The 21,865-nt window shown below is 39.5% G+C and overlaps 1 protein-coding gene across 2 annotated transcripts in view; it reads right to left on the bottom strand.

Annotated features, from left to right (window-relative positions):
* Positions 1-21,865, bottom strand: part of CFTR (CF transmembrane conductance regulator) — a 188,888-nt gene that overhangs the window by 139,457 nt on the left and 27,566 nt on the right. For both annotated transcript variants that reach the window (XM_066362550.1, XM_066362549.1), the window contains exons 2-3: positions 10,167-10,277; positions 6,579-6,687 (exon numbers count right to left, since the gene is read on the bottom strand). In XM_066362550.1, coding sequence (XP_066218647.1) covers positions 6,579-6,608 — 30 coding nt within the window. In that variant the 5' untranslated portion in view covers positions 6,609-6,687; positions 10,167-10,277. The remainder of the gene's footprint in view (positions 1-6,578; positions 6,688-10,166; positions 10,278-21,865) is intronic.

The following is a 21,865-nucleotide window of genomic DNA, read 5'->3' as shown; positions in this document are numbered from 1 at the left end:
TTTGTAGTTTTTACAAATATGTATGTATGTGCTCTGACCAGGTAGCTCGGTTTGTTAGAGGTCTCTCCTAATACGCCAAGGTTGTGAGTTCAATGCACGGTCAGGCACATACAAGAATCAACCGATGAATGCATAAATAAGTGGAACGACAAATTGATGTTTCTCTTTCTCTCTCCCTTCCTTTCTAAAAACCAATAAATTCAAAAAAAAATAAAGGTGAAAATAAAAACCAAGTATAAATGCATGCCACAACAAGAACAGAATCTCAAAAATGGTATCACAGTACCTGTCCATCTTTGAAGCATGTTTTTAGATTCAAGGTCTAATGTAAAATATATTACTTTTGGTATTTTTCTTTTAATTTTTATTGATTCACTAACTATTACTGGCAACATCTTCACTAGACATCTAAGCTACATTCTTCATGTTTTATAACGCAATGTTCCTAGGTTTGCTAATACAGCAGCAGTAGTGTGGAAGAGATGTTAAAATACTGTTTTTAATTTCTGAGGTAACGCTAAGAATCTAGGTATTATTTTTAAATATTAGCAACATATTTTCTTGTTTCTTATAAATATCAAATTTGTACTTTACACCTTGCTTTACAGCATATGTAGACATACAAGTAAAGTAAATACAAATAATATTAGTATTTGTGCAGGTAGGGAGAGATTCCACTTAGAGATCGAGTAAGAGTTAACTTTTTGTAGCACTTGCTGTGTACCCAGATCCATTCTACCTGCCTAATTTATTTAATTCTCACAATAATACTATGAAATACCGGTATATGCTATTATCTCCACTGTATAATTAAAGAAACAGAGAAGGAGAATTTAAATAAGTTGCCCAGTGTCACACAGCTAATAAGTGGTAAAAGTGGGATTTGAACCAAATGGCTTGACTCCATGGTCCCTTTCTTATTTCTGACCATAAATCAAAATGAAAATGTTACAAAGTGACCTGGTTCTCTCTCAGTTGTTGATCATCAATGCAAGCATTGTGATTAGCTCAACATCAACCCGCCAAGTCAAGTTATAAGTTAACTATCACTGTAATTTAAGATAGATACCATTTCTCTAGGCCCCATATCATAGACACAATTTAAAAAGTGGAAGTGATTATAGAGACTGTATTCTTTGCCGTCACCCCTTGACCTGTACAGTTAAGGAAACTGAGGTCCAGACAAGTTCTATTTGTCCAAAGATACTGTAACAGGCTGAGGAATCAAAGCATGATCATACCCTAGGAAAGCTGAGGAAAAAAATGCTCCACTTTTAGAAAAAACACGTGCTTTAGGGCATCACACATATTTTACTTGATTTCACTACATCGCGTTCATGAGTCATGATGGGTTACTGGTTAGCTACAAGAACTAAAGATGCACCATGTTCCTACCAGGAATGAGAGAACTGGGCCCTGTCATATCCAGTTTAAGTTGCAAGTACATGGGCACAGACACTTCCTAATTTACAAATCTATTGTGTTCTAAATGTCACATGGAAGAACAGGAGACACATTTTGGCTCAGATATAATTTTCTACCTTTGGAGGTGTTGGGTCTCTAAATTAGACTTCAAAAACATCTTTAACGCAAAATGCTCTCTGAACAACTTTCTGTTCAAAAAGTACTTTTGAAACCAAATATTTCTACCGGAAGAGATGAACATGCTGCAGTCTTGAAAAACAAAGAGTCCTTCTTAGTATATCTTTGTCCTTTCCATGCACCTGCTATCTATCTATCTTATCTATCTGCTTCCCTCCAAAGGGCTTTTTTTTTTCCTTTTAGTTTCTTACTTCCTTTTTCTTTTCTTTTTTCTTTTTTCTTTTTTCTTTTTTATTGATGCATCTGTTATTGTTGTTTTGTTTTTACTACTTGAATCTTATTCCTAATCATTTCCTCCTTTTTCATTTGTTTTAAAATTACAGGTGATATTCACTATCACTCTGTACTGGCTGCGAGGGAGCCCTGGAGGAAGACACAGAGGTTAGCGCTGGAGGAAGACACAGAGGTTAGCGCTGGAGGAAGGCACGGAGGTTAGCGCTGGAGGAAGACACGGAGGTTAGCGCTGGAGGAAGGCACGGAGGTTAGCGCTGGAGGAAGACACGGAGGTTAGCGCTGGAGGAAGGCACGGAGGTTAGCGCTGGAGGAAGGCACGGAGGTTAGCGCTGGAGGAAGGCACGGATGTTAGCGCTGGAGGAAGACACGGATGTTAGCGCTGGAGGAAGGCACGGATGTTAGCGCTGGAGGAAGGCACGGAGGTTAGCGCTGGAGGAAGACACAGAGGTTAGCGCTGGCTCTTTCCACAAGCTCTGAGCCAACTTGTAGTCACAGTGGGGTTCCTATCACTTTTCTTCGGGGTGCCTTGGTCATGATCTGCCTACTTCTGTTTTCACAACTATTTCTTCTAACGAGGCTTTCTCTTCTTCCATGACCCTGTCAGGCTTGCTGCTCATGATGTGGTGGCAGCACAAGCAGCATCTTCATACAGGACCCTTTGAGAAATGCAGATTTCAGGGTCCCACCTGACACCTCCATAATCAGTTCTGTAAGTTTGCTAGATGGGGGGAGGAGGATCTGATATGCAAATAAAAGTTGGCCCTTGGTCATTAAAATAGTTAATATTCATTTCTATGTTTTAAATTTTTTAATATTAAGATATTACTAAATATTGTTAAGTATCATCATTAAGAAAAAAATCAAGCTAAAAAGCCCTCCCTATATGTACCACCCCCAATGCCCTCTCACCTTAGAGTCTAGCCAAAGTCAAATGCATTCAGTGATAACCACGATGCTCGTCCACCTGAATCAGAGTCACCTGGGAGCCTGCTCAGAGAATACTATTTATTATCCCACGGCCCATCCCAGACCCACCGAGTCACATTATCTGGGGTGGGGCTACTGGTGTTGTACAAACTGAAGTAAAATTTCCTTATGTTTCCAAGAAAGCTGGACAACCAGGAATTTCCAGTTCTTCTTGTCACAGGAACTGGGGGAAAGTATAGAATGCCATGGGTAGCACTAGCAAGGGCAGCCCGTGTGTTAGAGGTGGCGGTGATGGCAGGGGATATTTTCAGGGCTTGGGGTGAATGTAGGGAATGGACCATGTAAAAGTCACTGCTGGGGTTAAAGAGGGAGCTAGATATTGGGGATTATGGGGATGGGAGAGGAATCTGAAAAATAAATCCTACAAAACCGGTATCTAGAAGAATTACCAGAGCTAGCTATATTCAGGTAAAAGAGACATACATAAGCCCAAGCATCTAAGCCGGGGATTTCTTATGTGCAGAATGCCCCAAACACTCTTCCTTCTTGAGCAATGTGCTGGGACTCAAACACCTACCCAATGTCTTTGTCAAATCATAAGGGGCAAAGATTTCCCTTTGCAATACAGACTGTGGGACTTGGGCACTCTAACAACACGAGTGTTAGGACTTCTCCTTTATGCCTTTAAACTTCTTAGGGTTTAGTGAATACAAGCAATTTGACCCGAGTTGTACTGACATGTCTTGCAATTTGATGATGGAAATATGCCCAGAGCTGCCTAGGAATTAAGAGTATTTCTGAGTGAACACTTTTGAATTTCTTATCATAATAAATGTATTGTGATAATCATTTTCTCTCAGTAATCTGCTTACACAATTCCATCCACTTGGCTTCTCTCTACCTATCCTTAACTGACTCTCACACTCAGTTTTTCAACAGCCAGTTTCTCTTCTGGGAGTCTTAGATGTTAAAGGCAATGTTGAAATCTGGCCACTGAGTCAAATGAAGAAAAAACAAGTACATAGTTAGCAATGAGAGGCTGTAGCTCATATGATTTAAAATTACATCAATATTGCAGAAAGACAAACTCCTTCATGCTGACATTTCCTTTTTTCTCAGCCTCCCGTGGTCAACAGCAAATTTTATAGTGCTGTTTCTATCAGTCCTGAAACCAATCAAACATTATAGCACAATTAACCTATTTAGAGGAACTAAGAATGTACAGGATATTTTGAAAGTATGTCTATCTTTTACCAAGAGTAGTGTTGGCCCTGGCCGGCTGGCTCAGTGGTAGAGCGTTGGCCTGGTGTGCAGAAGTCCCGGGTTTGATTCCCGGCCAGGGCACACAGGAGAAGTGCCCATCTGCTTCTCCACCCCTCCCCCTCTCCTTCCTCTCTGTTTCTCTCTTCCCCTCCCGCAGCCGAGGCTCCATTGGAGCAAAGATGGCCCGGGCTCTGGGGATGGCTCCTTGGCCTCTGCCCCAGGCGCTAAAGTGGCTGTGGTCGTGGCAGAGGGACGCCCCGGAGGGGCAGAGCATCGCCCCCTGGTGAGCAGAGCGTCGCCCCCTGGTGGGGAGAGCGTCGCCCCCTGGTGGGCGTGCCGGGTGGATCCCGGTCGGCGAGGTCTCTGCTCTGTGACAAGTGTGGGAAACCTGCAGCCTCGCCACACTGCCCCACCGCACCTGTTAGGGTTCCTCTCCGTGCCTTCTCGCCTTACACTTCAGACGCTAGGCCATCCATTCTTTCCCTCCCCAGTATTCTGTTGGTTATCTGCAGACGCTGAGCTGGTGCAAACAAACGTTGCCCTTCTAACACACCACTCGCACACCTGTAGCCCAGGGCTCAGGTTAGCTCAACAGCTCCTCTCCCCTTACTCCACCCACCAAGGGACTTAAGATTCCTTTGGCTGAGATATTTTTAAACTTGAGAAGTTTAAAACGAAGTCCTCTACACCCGCTCCGTTCTCCTAGGTGTTTATTTTGTTTATACATTTCACCCTCAACACTACTGGGTCTTGGGTGGATTTTACACAGTTCCTTCCCTAAGTATAAGTAAGTGAGAAGATTCCAGTTGGTTCCCCCTATCTTGCTTTCTGCAGTGAATTTTCTTCAGATTTGCCCCTGAGGTGAGGAAGAGCTCTCAACCTTTAAGCTTCTATTTAACCTGTGTCTCCTGAGAAGGTGTAAAGAAACTCAGCAGACCTAAGACTGGTAGAGTCAGCATTCTTTTGAGAACCTAAATACAACCATTATAAAAATAGTTATGTAGCAAGTATAATCTGGTGTAGTTGAAGGGTCATAGACTTTGGGGCGAGAGACCTGGCCATCACTCAAATTTACAGTATGCATGACTTTGGGAAAGTTATATACTTTCCCTGGTTCTCCATGTCCTCTTCTGTAATGTCTGCTCTGTGGATTTATTAGGAGAATCAAGTAAAATAATCTGCATAAAGGGCTTAATGTTGAACCTGGGATGGATTATGTACAATAAATATTAAACTATATCATGTTTATTTTTGGTTCTGTGTACACCAGGGCAAAAAAAAAAAAACTTCTACAAATGTTTGTGTATCATCTAAACATTCATGTTTAGGTGTGTGCTGTTGTTTACATGATCTTTCTAGGCTGGTGGATAAATTATTACACAAGCCAAACAGAGAATAAAGGGGCTTGATAATTAGGCCTCTCTTCCAGCTTCTTCTATTCAGTTGTCACCAGGAGCAGCGTGTGATGGAGAATATGACTAGGGACTATAGTTATTTTCACCACAGTCTTAGTGGTAAAAACATTTGTTTGAAGTATCATTTACTTCAATCCAACAATGATTTATTGAGAATGTTACATTTTTATATGATACAACCAGAGTGAATTGTACCCTTATACAATAATTAAAATCTATAGAATATAGTCATTAAACAACTAACAAAACATATTTTTAAAAATTAAGTCAATAGAGCCAGAAGGTATGTATCAAATTCTTTTCCAAAGATCTGAGTATTCTCATGAGAAATACTGCCTCAAAGATATCTTAAAGATAATTAAGTCTTCAGCTAGCTTATTCATATTTATGAACAAAATATTTTCACCCCCAAACTGTTACAAGTTTTTATAGAAATAGATAGATAGATAGATAGATAGATAGATAGATAGATAATTTCAAAGCCAGAGGCACCTTTCCAAGAGATTATTTAGAGTAGCACAAAACGTTCTGGACATAGAAGCGGTCATCTTTGTCAAGATAAAATTTTAAATGTATTTTTCCTGTTGTGTTTGAACTACAGATTCTTAAAACAATGCAACTTGTATGGCATCCCTTTTGTAGACATTAGGGCACCACTAACTCTGCAGAGCGTGAAGATCAATACAGATACAAGTACACCCAGACGATACTTCACAATCCAAAGCAAATTTGTGCACTACTTTTCCTTGAAGACCAAATTAAGTTTACAATTTGTCATTGCCTTTTATAGGTTACAATCAAGGATCCAAAGCGAGGTTCTGGTGATGTAAAAAATTAATAGCTCAGGGTCATATTTGACACCTACTCAGGAGCGTCCAGGATGGCACATAAGCACTGGGAAGCCTGGATTTTCAGGCTTGGTGCTCGCTTTACATCATAAGGTGTACAAGATTAAGTAAATGAGAGTACCTCACTGCCAAATATTTTAATTCTGTTCTTTTCCCTTGAAACAACTCAGCATGCAGATGTGATTTCAAAATATTACACACACCCAAATATGTAATTGGCTGAATTTAACTTAGTAATTATAAACTTACAAACAATAATCCATAATAAACTTACAAATGAGATCCTTACCCCTAAATATAATAAGATTCCATAGAACATAAATCTCCAGAAAAAGCATCGCCGAAGGGCATTAATGAGTTTGGGATTTTTCTTTGATGCCAGCTCTCTGTCCCATTCTCTGCAAAGGAATAAAAAATAGGACTAATAAGGTAACTGTGAAAAATTTTTGATTGTTCCCTTAACATAGTTTTACTCACACAAGTACATCCAAGCAGATTAACCAAGTTACTTAAAGAGATGAAAATTTATGGAGACCTTCCAACACTAACACTCACTCAGATATTTGGCAGAATTCAATGCTCCACCAAATTTCAGAGCATTGACCTCATAAAAGTATCATATAATATTTGTTAGAGAAAGGTCCTGAGTTTCTTAAAAGCAACACAAAATTCAGACATATAAAGTGTGACTTATAAATACACATTGCTATGTTTTGAACAGGGTGAAAAATAAACAAATATTTAATTTTCCCCTCTTAACCTCTTGATGTTCACCTGTTTAGAAGCACAGTAAATTTTACATAATTTAACCATCAAATCAAAAACCAGATAAAGAGTCAGATGGATTTTTCTGTGGTTTAACATTAAAAAAACTTGTTAGGCTTTGTTTTTAAATGTAGGAGTATGAGACAAATATCATCAGACTTTATATTCAGCTACTAAAGTCATTCCAAATTAAGCCTTTGAAAAATTAGAACAGAATCAAATTCTATATTTTCTAGTAGGAATATAAATTAAATAGTCTGAAAATGGTTGATATTCAAATAAATGTTTTATTTTCTTTTAAATGCTATAGGTTTATCAGCTGACTACATTTAAGTTATTGCCACTACTTTCTATTAATTAAAGCTCTCTTTCTTTTCCCAAGAGGATAAAATATAGCTCTAAATGTTACTATTGGGGAGATAACAGAGACAGGCTCCCTCATGTGTTCCCACCGTGATCTACCCAGCAACCCCCATCTGGAGCCAATGCTCTGCCCATCTGGGACCACTGGCAATCAAGCTATTTTTAGCAACTGAGGTGGAGGCTGGACAGAGCCATCCTCAGTGCCTGAGGCCAATGCACTCGAATCAATCAAGCCATGGATGTGGGAGGTAAAAAGAGAGAGAGAGTGGGAGGAAAAGGGGGTAGAAGCAGATGGTTGCTTCTCCTGTCCTGGGAATCAAACCTGCGATATACACATGCTAGGCTGACGTTCTACCACTGAGCCAACTGGCCGGGCCCATTTTTATTTTTAAACTCTAAAGAGACAAGGAGTTTCATGAACTAAAGACAAGAATTAGATAAATAACTAGATAAAGGTTTTGCATTTGATTAAGAGCTATTCTCATAACTATCAATCTATTGTTATTACAGGTGGTAGTTCTAAGTTACTTCAGGGAAAGAGCACATAACTGAGATTTGAGGTCAAGCTTGGTGGTATCTGTGCATGAACAATGGCTTCCCCCAGAAGTCTACTATCTACAATGCCGCATTACCCAATCCTATCTGTTTCCCTCCCTACCCTCTTCCCACTCTTTCTCTCACACTCGGGGACCTTGCCTTCCATCCACATCACTCAGCAACTAATAAGGTGAATATGGAGGCAGACCCAGCTTCTCCTTCAAAGGAAGGGTCAGATGAAAAAGCCAAAGAAAGGGTTGCAAGATGGGAAGACATATTCAAAACTGAAATCATGTAGGAAGATGTCATTACATTTGACAATTAAGAGGCCTCTGGTGACCTGATCAGTATGGTTTTGGGAACTTGACAGACATGGAAACCATATTTTAGGGAGCTGAGATGTAAATAAAAGGTAAAGAAGTGAAGAGACCAGGAAAACAGAGAAATACTAGTTATGAAAGGAAAAAAAATGGGGTAATGATCTAAGGGGATGGCAAGGTTGGGAAATTTTTTTAACTGGTGGGACTTAACAATTTGTAGTCAAAGAGGAGAAGTTAGCATTGGTTCATGATCTTGGAAATGTGAATTTGTTGCTCTTTTTGTTTTCTTTTCAAGTGGGAGAAGCGAAGATAATGAGACAGACTCCTGCGTGCGCCCCAACGGGATCCACCAGTAACTCCCATCTTGGGTTGATGTTTGCCTACCAAGCTATTTTTAGTGCTTGAGGCCAATGTGCTTGGACCAACTGAGCCATCCTCAGAGACCAGGGCCATGCTCAAACCAATCAAGCCACTGGTCACAGGAAAGGAAAAGGGAGAGAAGGGGAAGAAGGGAGAGGAGAGAAGCAGATGGTTGCTTCTCCTGTGTGCCCTGACCAGAAATCGAACCCAGGACTTCCATACTCTGGGCTGACACTCTATCCACTGAGCTACCAGCCAGGGCTAAATTTACTACTCTTACTAGCTTAATTCTTTATTAAAATCAAGAAAAAAAAACAGTTGAATATCTTACTTTACCTTAAAAATACCAAAGAAAAAAATGACTTCAATGAAAATAAACAAATTTCAAGTTTACTGAACTTTATTTTGGTGCAATAATTTTTTTTAATTTAGAAAATTAAACATCACAGTGTGACATTACTTACTTTTTATTTTTATTTTGGCAACTCCCTCTCCTGTGTCCCTTTTGTTCAGTATCAGACCCTGTGCTACTGGCATAAGGCCCTACCTAGCTCATTTATAGACTGTGGTTGGTCCAAGGAGTGAGCATGTGACTCAAGAGTCTCTGGAATTTTTCATATCTGCCCTAGGAGAAAGGGCTCTGTTCGCTGTGGTCCGTAAGGATATTATGGAGGAGTTTTGAGGACCCACTGCATGGAGGAGGCTCATCTGAGAAAATAAAGCAAGTACAAGGCATATGCCACCAGGTGGCATTTGAGTCTCTGGTTCCATTGAGTCCAGAAAGTTAGTCTCTACCTAGACCTTCATTCAGTTAGACTACATGAGCCAACATATTACTTCTTTTTGTTTTGTTTTTTTACTTAGCTAGCTAAGTAGATTTCTTTCTCTGGCAATCAAAGGATTCTAGCCAATACTTTTTTAGAAAAGGGTCCTCTGGCAATGGGGACACAGATCCTGGGGAGGCCAGGAATGCAGACCTAGGGGTAGAATCACGGTTCTATCACTCATTAGCTGGCAAATTACATCAGCTCCCTGAGCTACAGTGTGTTCTTCTGTAAGATGGAGATAATAATGCTTTTCTTCCATGGTGGCTGAGAAGAGACACTATACCTGGCATTCAATACATACTCAAAATTATGAAATTTTACATTTCTTGGCTATCCAATAGCTATTAATTACCTTAAGGTTTCATTTATAGTCAAATATTAGGATTTTTGAGGTGAATATATATAATATGCTTCACGTAGATGTTATTTCAGTCTTTACAAAATCAATATAATGTTCTTAAAAGACAGATAACTTCTCAGAATTCAAATATGTATTTTTCAGAAAAATAGTGAATTCTCAAGAAAGTGTTATTTTACTTTTATCCTTTCACTTTAATTCCTAATTGATCAAGACTTCAGCAAGAAAATAAGATGCTCTTATTTTGAATATGCTGTTTTACAAATTAAGCCCTCTGATAGGCCTGTTATCTGAGTAATTAATGTTAACTTCACTCTCCAACTAATAAACAGTGTATGTGAACATACCTTTCTAAGGATTCGGAGAGATTGTCAGCAGAATCAGCTGAAGGGATTTGGTATATGTCTGACAACTCCAAGCGCTGTCTGTATCCTTTCCTCAAAATTGTTGTAGTCCAGCTAAAGTGAAGAGGACAGAAAGGAATATTTACATGATTTGGTCTTTAACAGAAATTTGGAATCAGTAATTATTTCAAATCTTCTGGCATGTGGAAGAGGGTGGAGAAATGAAGATGAATAACATAAGTCAACTTATTTATAATAAATACCAGAATTTCAAATCTTAGGGGACACATCTGTATAAAACACCAGTACTTTTGAATTCATGTGGCTGTTGTTTTGTCAAAATGGGTCAAGAATGATGAAACATAAGCAGTAAAATCTTAGCCATTTCTTATAATAATGTTTTCTCTGATATATATCCTCAGGCAAGGAGAACAAAAGAAAGAATAAACAAATGGGACTACATCAAAGTTAAAAACTTTTACACAGCAAAGAAAACCCTTAACAAAATGGAAAGACAAACCACTGAGTGGGAGAATATATTCGCCAATGATACATCTGATAAGCGATGAATAGCTAAAATTTATAAAGAACTTATAAAACTTAACACCAAAAGAACAAACAATCCAATTAAGAAATGGGCAAAGGACCTGAATAGATATCTTACTTCTCAAAGACAACATACAGAGATGGACAATGGAAATATGAAAAGATGTTCAACTTCATTAATCATCAGAGAAATGCAAATTAAAACCACAATGAGATATCACCTCATACCTTCAGAATGGCTGTCATCAATAAATTAACAAACAATTGTTGGTGAGGATGTGGAGAAAAGGAAACCCTAATGCAGGGGTCCCCAAACTACGGCCCGCGGGCCGCATGTGGCCCCCTGAGGCTTTTTATCTGGCCCCCGCTGCACTTACGGAAGGAGCACCTCTTTCATCGGTGGTCAGTGAGAGGAGCACATTGACCATCTCATTAGCCAAAAGCAGGCCCATAGTTCCCATTAAAATACTGGTCAGTTTCTTGATTTAAATTTACTTGTTCTTTATTTTAAATATTGTATTTGTTCCCGTTTTGTTTTTTTTTACTTTAAAATAAAATATGTTCAGTGTGCATAGAGATTTGTTCATAGTTTTTTTTATAGTCCGGCCCTCCAACGGTCTGAGGGACAGTGAACTGGCCCCCTGTGTAAAAAGTTTGGGGACTCCTGCCCTAATGCATTGTTGGTGTAAATGCAGATTGGTGCAGCCACTAAGGAAAATGAGTTACCTCAAAAAATTAAAAATAGAACAGCCTTTTGTCTTAGCGATCCTACTCCTAGTAATATATCCTATGAATTTCTAAACACTAATTCGAAAGAAGATATGCACCCCTATGTTCATTGTAGCGTTGTTTACAATAGGCAAAATTTCAGAGTAGTCCAAGTGTCCATCAGTAAATGAGTGAATAATAAACTCTGGTGCATTTAAATAATGGCCATAAAAAGCCCTTTACAATTATTAATATAGTTTAGTATTTCCTGACAGTTTCACCACAGCAAAGCTTAGATTTGTATTCTGAAATAGAAATTTGATTTAAGGTAAATCATGAGAACTAAAATCAATTAACTTTGGCAATTATCAGAGTTATCTTAGCAAAAGAGTTTATTCTGTGAGGTTAAAGCAGTAAAGTTGAATGAAATTTCTGCCATATCGAGAAGTGTCCATGCATAACTTAAGCTAGTCTTAGAAATACAAAAGCAAAACCAAGACACCAAAATTCCCAGGTATCCACAATTAGACACTTAATGAAATATTAGCTACTGTACAACTCCAGCTAGCACTCCATTTGAATAATCCTGAGATTAAGCATACTTGGATAGAGTTTAGGAATGCCCAGTCAGGATTTCTATGTTAGTGTTTCTTCCATTAGAAATGAATGCGTGTCCAGGTGTTTCATGAAGCAAAGCGGGTCCACCTTGAATAACCAAAAACAATAAAGCTTCTTCCTCCTCTTCTTCAAATTTGCTTCTACCATCTCTTCCTCTTGCTTCTAATTGATCTTGTCATTTTCCTTCATGCATAAGCAATCACTATAATTCATAATAAATTTATATATTGGTCTACTTTAAACCGTTGGTTTCCAAAGTTCTGGTTATTTCTAACAGAAACTAGCTAATCAGTAATTATGGGAAGACAGGGATACCTAAGGGTATACAGTGTTTTATAATTTATCAGTTTTAAGCTGACTCTGAAAAACAAAAGTTTAATACCCTGGATACACTATTCTGCGCACTTAACAATGAGAGGCTTCGGGTTTTATTGAGGAAAAAATATTATCACTTTATTTTTAAAATACACACGCACACAAAGATGTAACTGTATTTAATTAGTTTCATTTCTTAGGACAAATTTTCAATTTTAGTGCAGAGTGACTTGTGATTCCTTATAATAAAAATTTTTTTCAATTATAGTCACTATTAAGGCCTTGATTTTCATGGAATCTATCCTCTTAAAAGCACATAATTAAAGCTTTATATCATTTCTCCATCTGACATTTGGGTTTTATTAATCCAACAGAGGTATCTGACATTTCCATCTACTAGAATTTCAGATGAAGGTCAGGTATCAGATCTGTTAGTTCAAAATGGTTTTGTATATACAACAATCAGGCTTCCACCGTAGTTAACATTACTTGTTATTTAACTAGCCAAATGAAATAAAGTAGCAACTTCAAATTCCTGGTTGCATGACCCTTCTCCCAAATATTAACAAATTCATACATTCAAAGATTAATAGCCATCTTCCTTTTTTTTGTGAAATAATTAATACTTAAGGAACTAAGTAGAAATTACTCTAATTTATGTAGACAGATTTAGAACACTAGAGGTTTTCTCATCATTCAACATAATTACTGTGAGATTTAAATAGCCAAAATAATCTGGAGAGTCCTAACTAAAGAAAATGTTGCTGTTCAGAGAAAAGAGGGAGACTCATTAGAACAAAAGGTGGCAATAAACCTCAAATTCTTGCAGCATAGCTTTACCACTTTGTTTTAGTTATTTAGACAAATGGCTATGATGAGAAAAATTTTCTTGACTAGAAATCATCTCATCTCTAATATGGATTTTTAAAAACCTCATAAATAATACTTCAAATATCACAGTTGTTTTATCAACTTACCGTATTTCCCCATGTATAAGGTGCTCCCATGTATAAGACGCACCTTAATTTGGGGGCCCAAAATATGAAAAAAAAAATGTATTAAATAAAGTTATTGAACTCAAGTTTTATTCACCATAAAATTCATACAACTCCTCATCACTGTCAAAACTCCCATCCATTAGCTTATCCTCATCTGTGTCTGATGATGAATCACATCTTCATGTATTGCCTCATCCTCAGTTCCATCTATGGCATTTGAAATGCCACACTTCTTAAATGACTTGACAACCACTGTATAAGACGCACCCAGTTTTTAGATCCCAAATTATTTGGAAAAAGGTGTGTCTTATACATGGGAAAATACGGTAGATTCGATGTTATCTTATAGTCAGATGTATTTTTTCTAATGAAGTTCAGTGAAAATAAAACTAAGAGTGGTATCTAGCTCTCAAACATCCAGGGTAAAACTTGCAGGCTTCACGAATGCACCCAAAGCACAGCAGTGGAGTCAGGGGCAGGCTGATGAGTCCCAGTCCTCTGTTTCCACAAGGTATTTGAAGTGTTAGCTGCTTATCCACAAAATGGTAAATTTATAAGCAATAACCACTTCAGTAACTTTTAGGAAATACATGCTTGTTAAAGAGCAGCTATTTTTTCACCCTGGCCCGGTAACTTAGTTGATCAGATCATCCTCAATATGCTAAGGGTGCAGCAGGTTCAATACCCATTGGGGACACATACAAGAATCAAACCATGAAGGCAGAAGTGGGTAGACAAACAGATCAATGTTTTTCTCTCACTCTTTCTCCCTGCTTCTCTCTCTCTCTTTTTATTTTTTCCCCTCTCCTCTAAAGTCAATAAATTATTTTAAGAAATGAAAAGATCAGCCATGTTTCTATTTAGAGTTAATTACTCCTGAGGCTCTAACATACCAAAAGAATCATAGTTTACTTTTTTTCTCTAGATTAGTAAACAGTAAAGTAAATGTAGTCCATAAATTTCAGAAGATATGGAAAGAATTATTTGCTGCTCACCAACAGATCACAAACCAATTCTGAAACCTCTTCTGGAAGTCCAGAGTTTAGAACCTCACAGGTATCCTAATGGGAATGAATTTAACTTCATGTTTAATGAATCCAAACATTAAATAGAAAATCTACCTGCCCCCTTTACAAGACACTTCTGTATTAGGAATGTAAGCACACATCTGGAAAGATATTTTCTTTTAAGCTTATCTATGTTTTCCAATATTTAACAATGAGTATGTGTAACTTCAGAAATAGAAAAGTTTTAAGCACACATCTGGAAAGATATTTTCTTTTAAGCTTATCTATGTTTTCCAATATTTAACAATGAGTATGTGTAACTTCAGAAATAGAAAAGTTTGTTTTGTTTAAAGTACAAGCTACATATAACTAAATTCATTATTTGCTAAGGTTATCTAAGAACCTAAACTTTCTGGTCAAATATATTCTAACTCCATGATTCTCATATAATGTTTACTATCAACAATAATTTCCCATAATATCCCCTTCTTCCCCTTTTGATATGGTTGTCTAGGTAATACTTCAACTTAGAGACCAGAGTCCCAGTCACCTTAGTCTTACTACAAATCTGTTAATGAAAAAACTAATAATTTTAAGAAAAAAAGACAAACCCAGCTTTTAACCCTGTCTCTATCATTTCCCAGCCAAGTGACCTTGAAAAATACTCTTCTAAGGTCTTTCAGCTGCAGCTCTTCCTGGAAATAACTACCACGACTACTGTACCTGGTTTTCATGGGGGCCAAATTCAATGTTGTCTATAAAACATTATAACTGTATGTTACTACAAACATCTTCCTATAAACTTCTTGGCTTTAGTTTAACTTTCAGAGCACTAGAGCTTATTATTATTGGGATTATAACAACAGTAATAGCTAATAACAGAGTATTACCACAGCCTTGCAAATTTCTTAAGTATTTCACATACATTATTTCATCTGATTTCCACAAAAATTCATGAATTAAGTCCTATTATTATCTCTATCTTACAGATGAGTGACTGAGGCTCAGGACATTCGATAATGTATCCAGGGAAGAGTCAGTATTAAAAAGAAAACAGGGCCCTGGCCGGTTGGCTCAGTGGTAGAACGTTGGCCTGGCGTGCAGAAGTCCAGGGTTCGATTCCTGGCCAGGGCACACAGGAGAAGTGCCCATCTGCTTCTCCACCCCTCCCCCTCTCCTTCCTCTCTGTCTCTCTCTTCCCCTCCCACAGCCAAGGCTCCATTGGAGCAAAGTTGGCCCAGGCGCTGGGGATGGCTCCTTGGCCTCTGCCCCAGGCGCTAGAGTGGCTCTGGTCGCAACAGAGTGACGCCCCGGAGGGGCAGAGCATCGCCCCCTGGTGGGCAGAGCGTCGCCCCTGGTGGGCATGACGGGTGGATCCCGGTCGGGCGCATGCGGGAGTCTGTCTGACTGTCTCTCCCCGTTTCCAGCTTCAGAAAAATACAAAAAAAAAGAAAAGAAAAGAAAAGAAAACAGGACTGTGATGCCAAAGCCTATCTTTGTATCATATTTGTCATATTAGGACTAACTTTTTAAAACTAGTATACATTGAGATATAACTCCAAAAGCACAAGCGACAATAAAAAAAAAAAAAAAGATAAATTGGCCATCATAAAAATTTAAAATGTTTATGCTTCAAAGGACAAAAAGAAAAAAAAATAACCCAAAGAATGGGAGAATTTTTGGAAAAAAAATACATCTGATAACTTTTATCTAGAATATAGAAGGACTCTTATAACTCAGTAATAAAAAAACAACCCCATTTAAAATTGGGTAAAGCATTGGAATACACATTTCTCTGAAGAAGAAAATAAACAAATAACAATGAAAGGACACTCAACACCATTAGCTATCAGGAAATGCAAATCAAACCACAATGAAATACCACTTCACAACCAAGAGGATGGCTATAATCAAAAGACAGATGATAACATGTAGAACAATTGGAAACTCATACCCTGCTGGTAGAAATGTAAAATGATGCAGCCACTTCGGAAAACAGTCTGAAAGTTCTTCAAAATATTAAACATAAAGTTAGCATAAGATGCTGCAATTCTACTCCTTGGCATATGCCCAAAAGAATTGAAAATGTATGTCTACCAAAAAATTGTACATAAATGTTCATAGCAGCGTTTTTATAATAGAAAAAAAGTGGAGACAACTCAAGTATCTATCAACTGCTCAATGATAAATGTATATTCCTACAAACAATGAAAAGAAATTATGTACAGATCCATGCTATAACATGGATGAATCATGAAAACTACACTCCATGAAAGAAGCCAGTCTCTCAAAAACCACATTGTTCCATTTACATAAAATATTCAGAATAGTCAAATCTATAGAGATGGAAAGTAGATTAGTATTTGCCTAGTACAGGGGAGTAGGAATAGAGAATAATTGCCTAAAAGTACGGAGTTTCTTTGGGGGGTGATAAAAGTGTTCTAAAATTGATTATAGTGATAGTTACACATCTCTGTGAATGTATTAAAAATCATTCAATTGTATACTTTAAATGGGTGAATTGCTTGGTATATAACTTATATCTTAATAAAGCTGTTACTAAGACAAACGACACAAAGGCTTCTGGCCAAGATGGCGCCATAGGTAATGCAGTACTCACATCCTCCCACATTCATATCAATCTTACAACTAATCTACAGAACAACCATCATTCAGAACCACCTAGAATCCAGCCAGATAGAAGTCCTACAACCAAGGGTATAAAGACTAAGCCGCATTGAGACTGGTAAAAGGATTGGAGATCCAGAATGGGCTGATCCCACACCCACATGTGGTGGTTAGAAGTCTGGAGAAATATCTCAGCTTTGGAGGTCCCCCTGAAGAGCAAGATCCTAGCTCCACACCAGGACCTCCAGACTAGGGTTCCAGTGCTGAGAAGAGAAGTCCCTATAACTTCTGGCCATAAAAGCCAGTGGGGATTGAGGCTGAGGGAGACAAGTTCCCCTTAAAGGGCCCACACATGTGAACTTACTTGGACTCAACTGCTCTGAGCTTTAGAGCAGGGGTAGCAGCTTGAAAGATGCCAGGGCCATATGGGAAGGCACTGAATTGTCGGGCTTCAGAGCAAGGGCTAGAAAGGCAGTTTCCTCCTAGACAAAAGTGCTGGCAGGGGCCCTTGTTCCTTTGCTGAGACATCACTCCAAAGAGCCTATAGGTGGGCACCATATATAATAATGACAACTTCCTTAACCTAGTGAAGGAAATAGACTGAAGGAGTCTCCAGTAACCTGTCACTGTTCACCCTGTGCTGGTGATCCTGAGGCCCCACCCCAAACAATATGCAGGCCCACCCAGCATGCTCCAGCAGATTTTACATACAAATGGCCTGTCTTGCCTTATGCTGCTTACTTTTTTAAAACCTGGAACAAGCAGTATCTGGCCTCAGCATGCCCCATATCCCTTGCTAAGTGGCCCCAGGTCCAGCATTAGAGCCAGCTCTGGTTCACAGCCTGGCCTCTCCCAGGCACCTCCAAGTTCAGAACAAGTAGCAGCCATCTGCAGATCACCTTATAGCTCATGTCAGGTGGAGCCTGAGTAGGAGACAGGCAGCAGCTGACCTTGGCTTACATCTCCTGGGAGACCCTGGAGCTACCTCACCGAGTGGACAGCTTCGCACCATGCCAAACGCCACACAACCACCTCCACAACTCACACATTTAAGGGGTGGGTTCAGCGGGCATCAGAGCCTCAGTGAAACAAGTCCTGCTCTGTGGGGCTGGCCCTGCAGAGCAGATTCTCAGTCGTGGTCACTGCCGGTCCTCGCAGCTACTTGGCCTGGAGGTAAATCCCCCCATTGAGGTCCCAATAACAATCAAGGCTCAACTACAATAGCAGGGTACACACAGTCCATCCATGGGGGCGCACCTGGAGTGCCAGGCTTGGATGGCTGAGGAAGCTGTGTCACTGGGCTCCTCAGGATACTTACACATAAGGTCACTCTACCAAGACTGGGAGACACAGCAACTCTACCTAATATACGGAAACAAATGCAGGGACGCAGTTAACACGAGGAGACAAAGAAACAGGTCCCAAATGAAAGAACAGAACAAAACTCCAGAAAAAAAAGAACGAAACAAAATGGAGACAAGCAATCTACTACATGCAGAGTTCAAAACACCGGTTATAAGGGTGCTCATTGAACTTAGTGAGAGTTTCATCATCATAAAAAAGAACCAATCAGAAATAAAGAACACATTAACTGAAATGAAGAATATATTACAGGGAATCAATGGTAGAGTAGATGAAGCTAAAAATCAAACCAGTGATTTGGAATATAAGGAAGCAAGAACATCCAATCAGAACAGAAAAAAAGGAAAAAGAATCCAAAAGAAATGAGGATAACATAAGGAATCTCTTGGACAACTTCAAGCGCACCAACATTTGCATCATGGGGATGCTGAAAGGAGAAGAGAAAGAACAAGGAACTAACAACTTATTTTTAAAAATAATGACAACTTCCTTAACCTAGTGAAGGAAATAGACATATAAGTTCAGAGAGCATAGAGACTTTCAAACAAGATCAACCCAAAGAGACCCACACAAGGCACATCATAATTAAAATGCCAAAGATTAAAGACAAAGAGAAAATCAGCTAGTTACCACAAGAAAGCTCCCATAAGATTGTCAGCTTCCCAGATGAGAAAAACTAAAGGAGTTCATCACTAACAAACCAGTGTTAGGCCCTGGCCGGTTGGCTCAGCGGTAGAGCGTCAGCCTGGCGTGCGGGGGACCCGGGTTCGATTCCCGGCCAGGGCACATAGGAGAAGCGCCCATCTGCTTCTCCACCCCCCCCCTCCTTCCTCTCTGTCTCTCTCTTCCCATCCCACAGCCAAGGCTCCATTGGAGCAAAGATGGCCCGGGTGCTGGGGATGGCTCCTTGGCCTCTGCCCCAGGCGCTAGAGTGGCTCTGGTCTCGGCAGAGCAACACCCCAGAGGGGCAGAGCATCGCCCCCTGGTGGGCAGAGCATCACCCCTGGTGGGCGTGCCGGGTGGATCCCGGTCGGGCGCATGCGGGAGTCTGTCTGACTGTCTCTCCCCGTTTCCAGCTTCAGAAAAATACAAAAAAAAAAAAAAAAAAAGTTAAAAGAAATGTTAAAGGGTCTTCTTTAACTAAAAGAAAAAGAAAAAAATCAAAATATGAATAATAAAATGGCAATAAACACATAAGTTATCACACATTTAAAAAGTTTCCCTAGTTCTACTGCCATTTTCAATGACAGCACACTGATGGATATCTAGATAACCTACCATGTTTCTACAGTGCTTTAGTCAGATTTTTCTTCTTTTTAATCTTTACGCTACTCCTACTAGAAGAGAATATTATTGCCACCATTTTAGAGAAGGAGAAGATGGAGCTCATACTCGGACAGAGGTAGCTAGTTTGCCAATTCCAGAGATGACCCTATTCAAGCTGCATGAAAACCAACAGAGGGAGTGAAGATGTGGAAAGTGTGCAGGGCGGAATTGTGAGTTAAAATAAATGTACCTATGTTTTGTAAAAAATGCCTTTTAGTCATACTTATGACAAATGACATAAACACCTTGAACATCTTGTTCCTTAATGTTTTGACTGAGCCAGACCCTTGGATTGGGCTAAAAACCTACACTGTTTTACAAATAATTGTTTGTAAATCCAGCAGGAAAACAGACATCTTAACCAAAGGATTGACTGTGGGCTCTATCGGAAGATAGAATCAGTAACTCATCTTTATAGCACCAAGAGCAGCTCAGCTTGTTAGCACCAACAGAAATATGTTCTCCTTATGTAATCATTCATTTCCTTTTCTCATAAACACCCCTTGCTTTCACCTAATAATTGGGACACTCTTTGGGTTTCTGCCTGAATCTGTGTCTACAAATTCTATACCTTGATCCCAAACAAACACTTGTTGCCCTTTAAGAAAGAAAGAGAGAGAGAGAGAGAGAGAGAGAGAGATGGAAACAAGGACAGAAGGAAGGGAAGGAAGAAGGAGGGAGGGAGGGAGGGAGGGAGGGAGGGAGGGAGGGAGGGAGGGAGGGAGGAAAGGAGGAAGGAAGGAAGGAAGGAAGGAAGGAAGGAAGGAAGGAAGGAAGGAAGGGGAAAAAAGAAAGACAATATAGAGAAATTAACTGTCAACATCAATTAAGAAAGTATTCCCAAATGTTGATTTTTCACTCTTAGAACCATAATGAAATGTAAATTCTTATCAGGTTGACTGACACTCTAAGCCCTTTCAAACATGCTAATGCCTGCATGGCTACTGCAAGTGGTTAAGGCTGCATAGCCTGCACACTGATGACATGCAGAAGTTATGTAAATTGTATTTTGCTGCTTGACCAGGTGGTGGCACAGTAGATAGAGCATTGGCCTGTGATGCTGAGGACCCAGGTTTGAAACCCCTAGGTCGCTGACTTGAGCGTGGGGTCATCACTGGCTCTAGCGTGAGATGATAGAACATTACCCCATGGTCACTGGCTTCAGCCCAAAGATTGCTGACTTGAGCAAGGGGTCATTGGCTCAACTGGAGGCCCCGGTCAAGGCACATATGAGAAAGTAATTAATGAACAACTAAGGTGCCACAACTATGAGTTGATGCTTCTCATCTCTCTCCCTCCCTGTCTGCCTCTGTCTCTCTAACTCTCTCTTATATGTGTGTGTGTGTGCACACCCACAAAAAAAGCGAATAAATAAATTCCTTTTTCTTATCCCCCAGAAACAACCCAATTTCTGGAACTACTATGAATACAGGAAAAGTAGTAATGGTGATAGTATTGTAAATAAACTAAAAAATGGGTACCATTGGCACAGAAAGGCCACTTAACAGATATACCTAATTCACTCACATGACTTGTATTTCAGAAACTCAGCTAAGTGAAAGATGCTACAATGCTACAACAAGCAATGCTACAAAATATCCCACCCATCCTGACAGCTAGCAGAGAAGAAACAAAGCATGGTGATACAGCCCATGCCAATGTGCTTTAGAAAAGCAGCCTCACAGCCTGACCAGGCGGTGGTGCAGTGGATAGAGCGTCAGACTGGGATGTGGAGGACCCAGGTTCGAGATCCTAAGGTCGCCAGCTTGAGCGCGAGCTCATCTGGGTTGAGCCAAAGGCTCACCAGCTTGGACCCAAGGTTGCTGGCTCGAGCAAGGAGTTACTCGGTCTGCTGAAGGCCCACAGTCAAGGCACATATGAGAGGGCAATCAATGAACTAAGGTGTCGTAACGAGGAACTAATGATTGATGCTTCTCATCTCTCTCCATTCCTGTCTGTCTGTCCCTATCTATCCCTCCTCTCTGACTCTCTCTCTGTCCCTGTAAGAAAAAAAGAAAAGCAGCCTCACAGTGTTCAGTTTCATGCTATTAAATTGATTTTTATTCTATCTATGCATGAATTCACTAATAAAAGGCACAAAATAGATTATAGCTGAAATACCTGACTAGAAAGATAGGATGATTACCTTCCCTATAAAATTGTTGTATCCCTATTAGTTAACTTTTAGGAACTC

Source organism: Saccopteryx leptura, chromosome 2 (assembly GCF_036850995.1).
Source record: "Saccopteryx leptura isolate mSacLep1 chromosome 2, mSacLep1_pri_phased_curated, whole genome shotgun sequence".
In the NCBI taxonomy this organism is placed as follows: Eukaryota; Metazoa; Chordata; class Mammalia; order Chiroptera; family Emballonuridae; genus Saccopteryx; species Saccopteryx leptura.
This window is presented reverse-complemented; position numbering and strand designations above follow the sequence as displayed.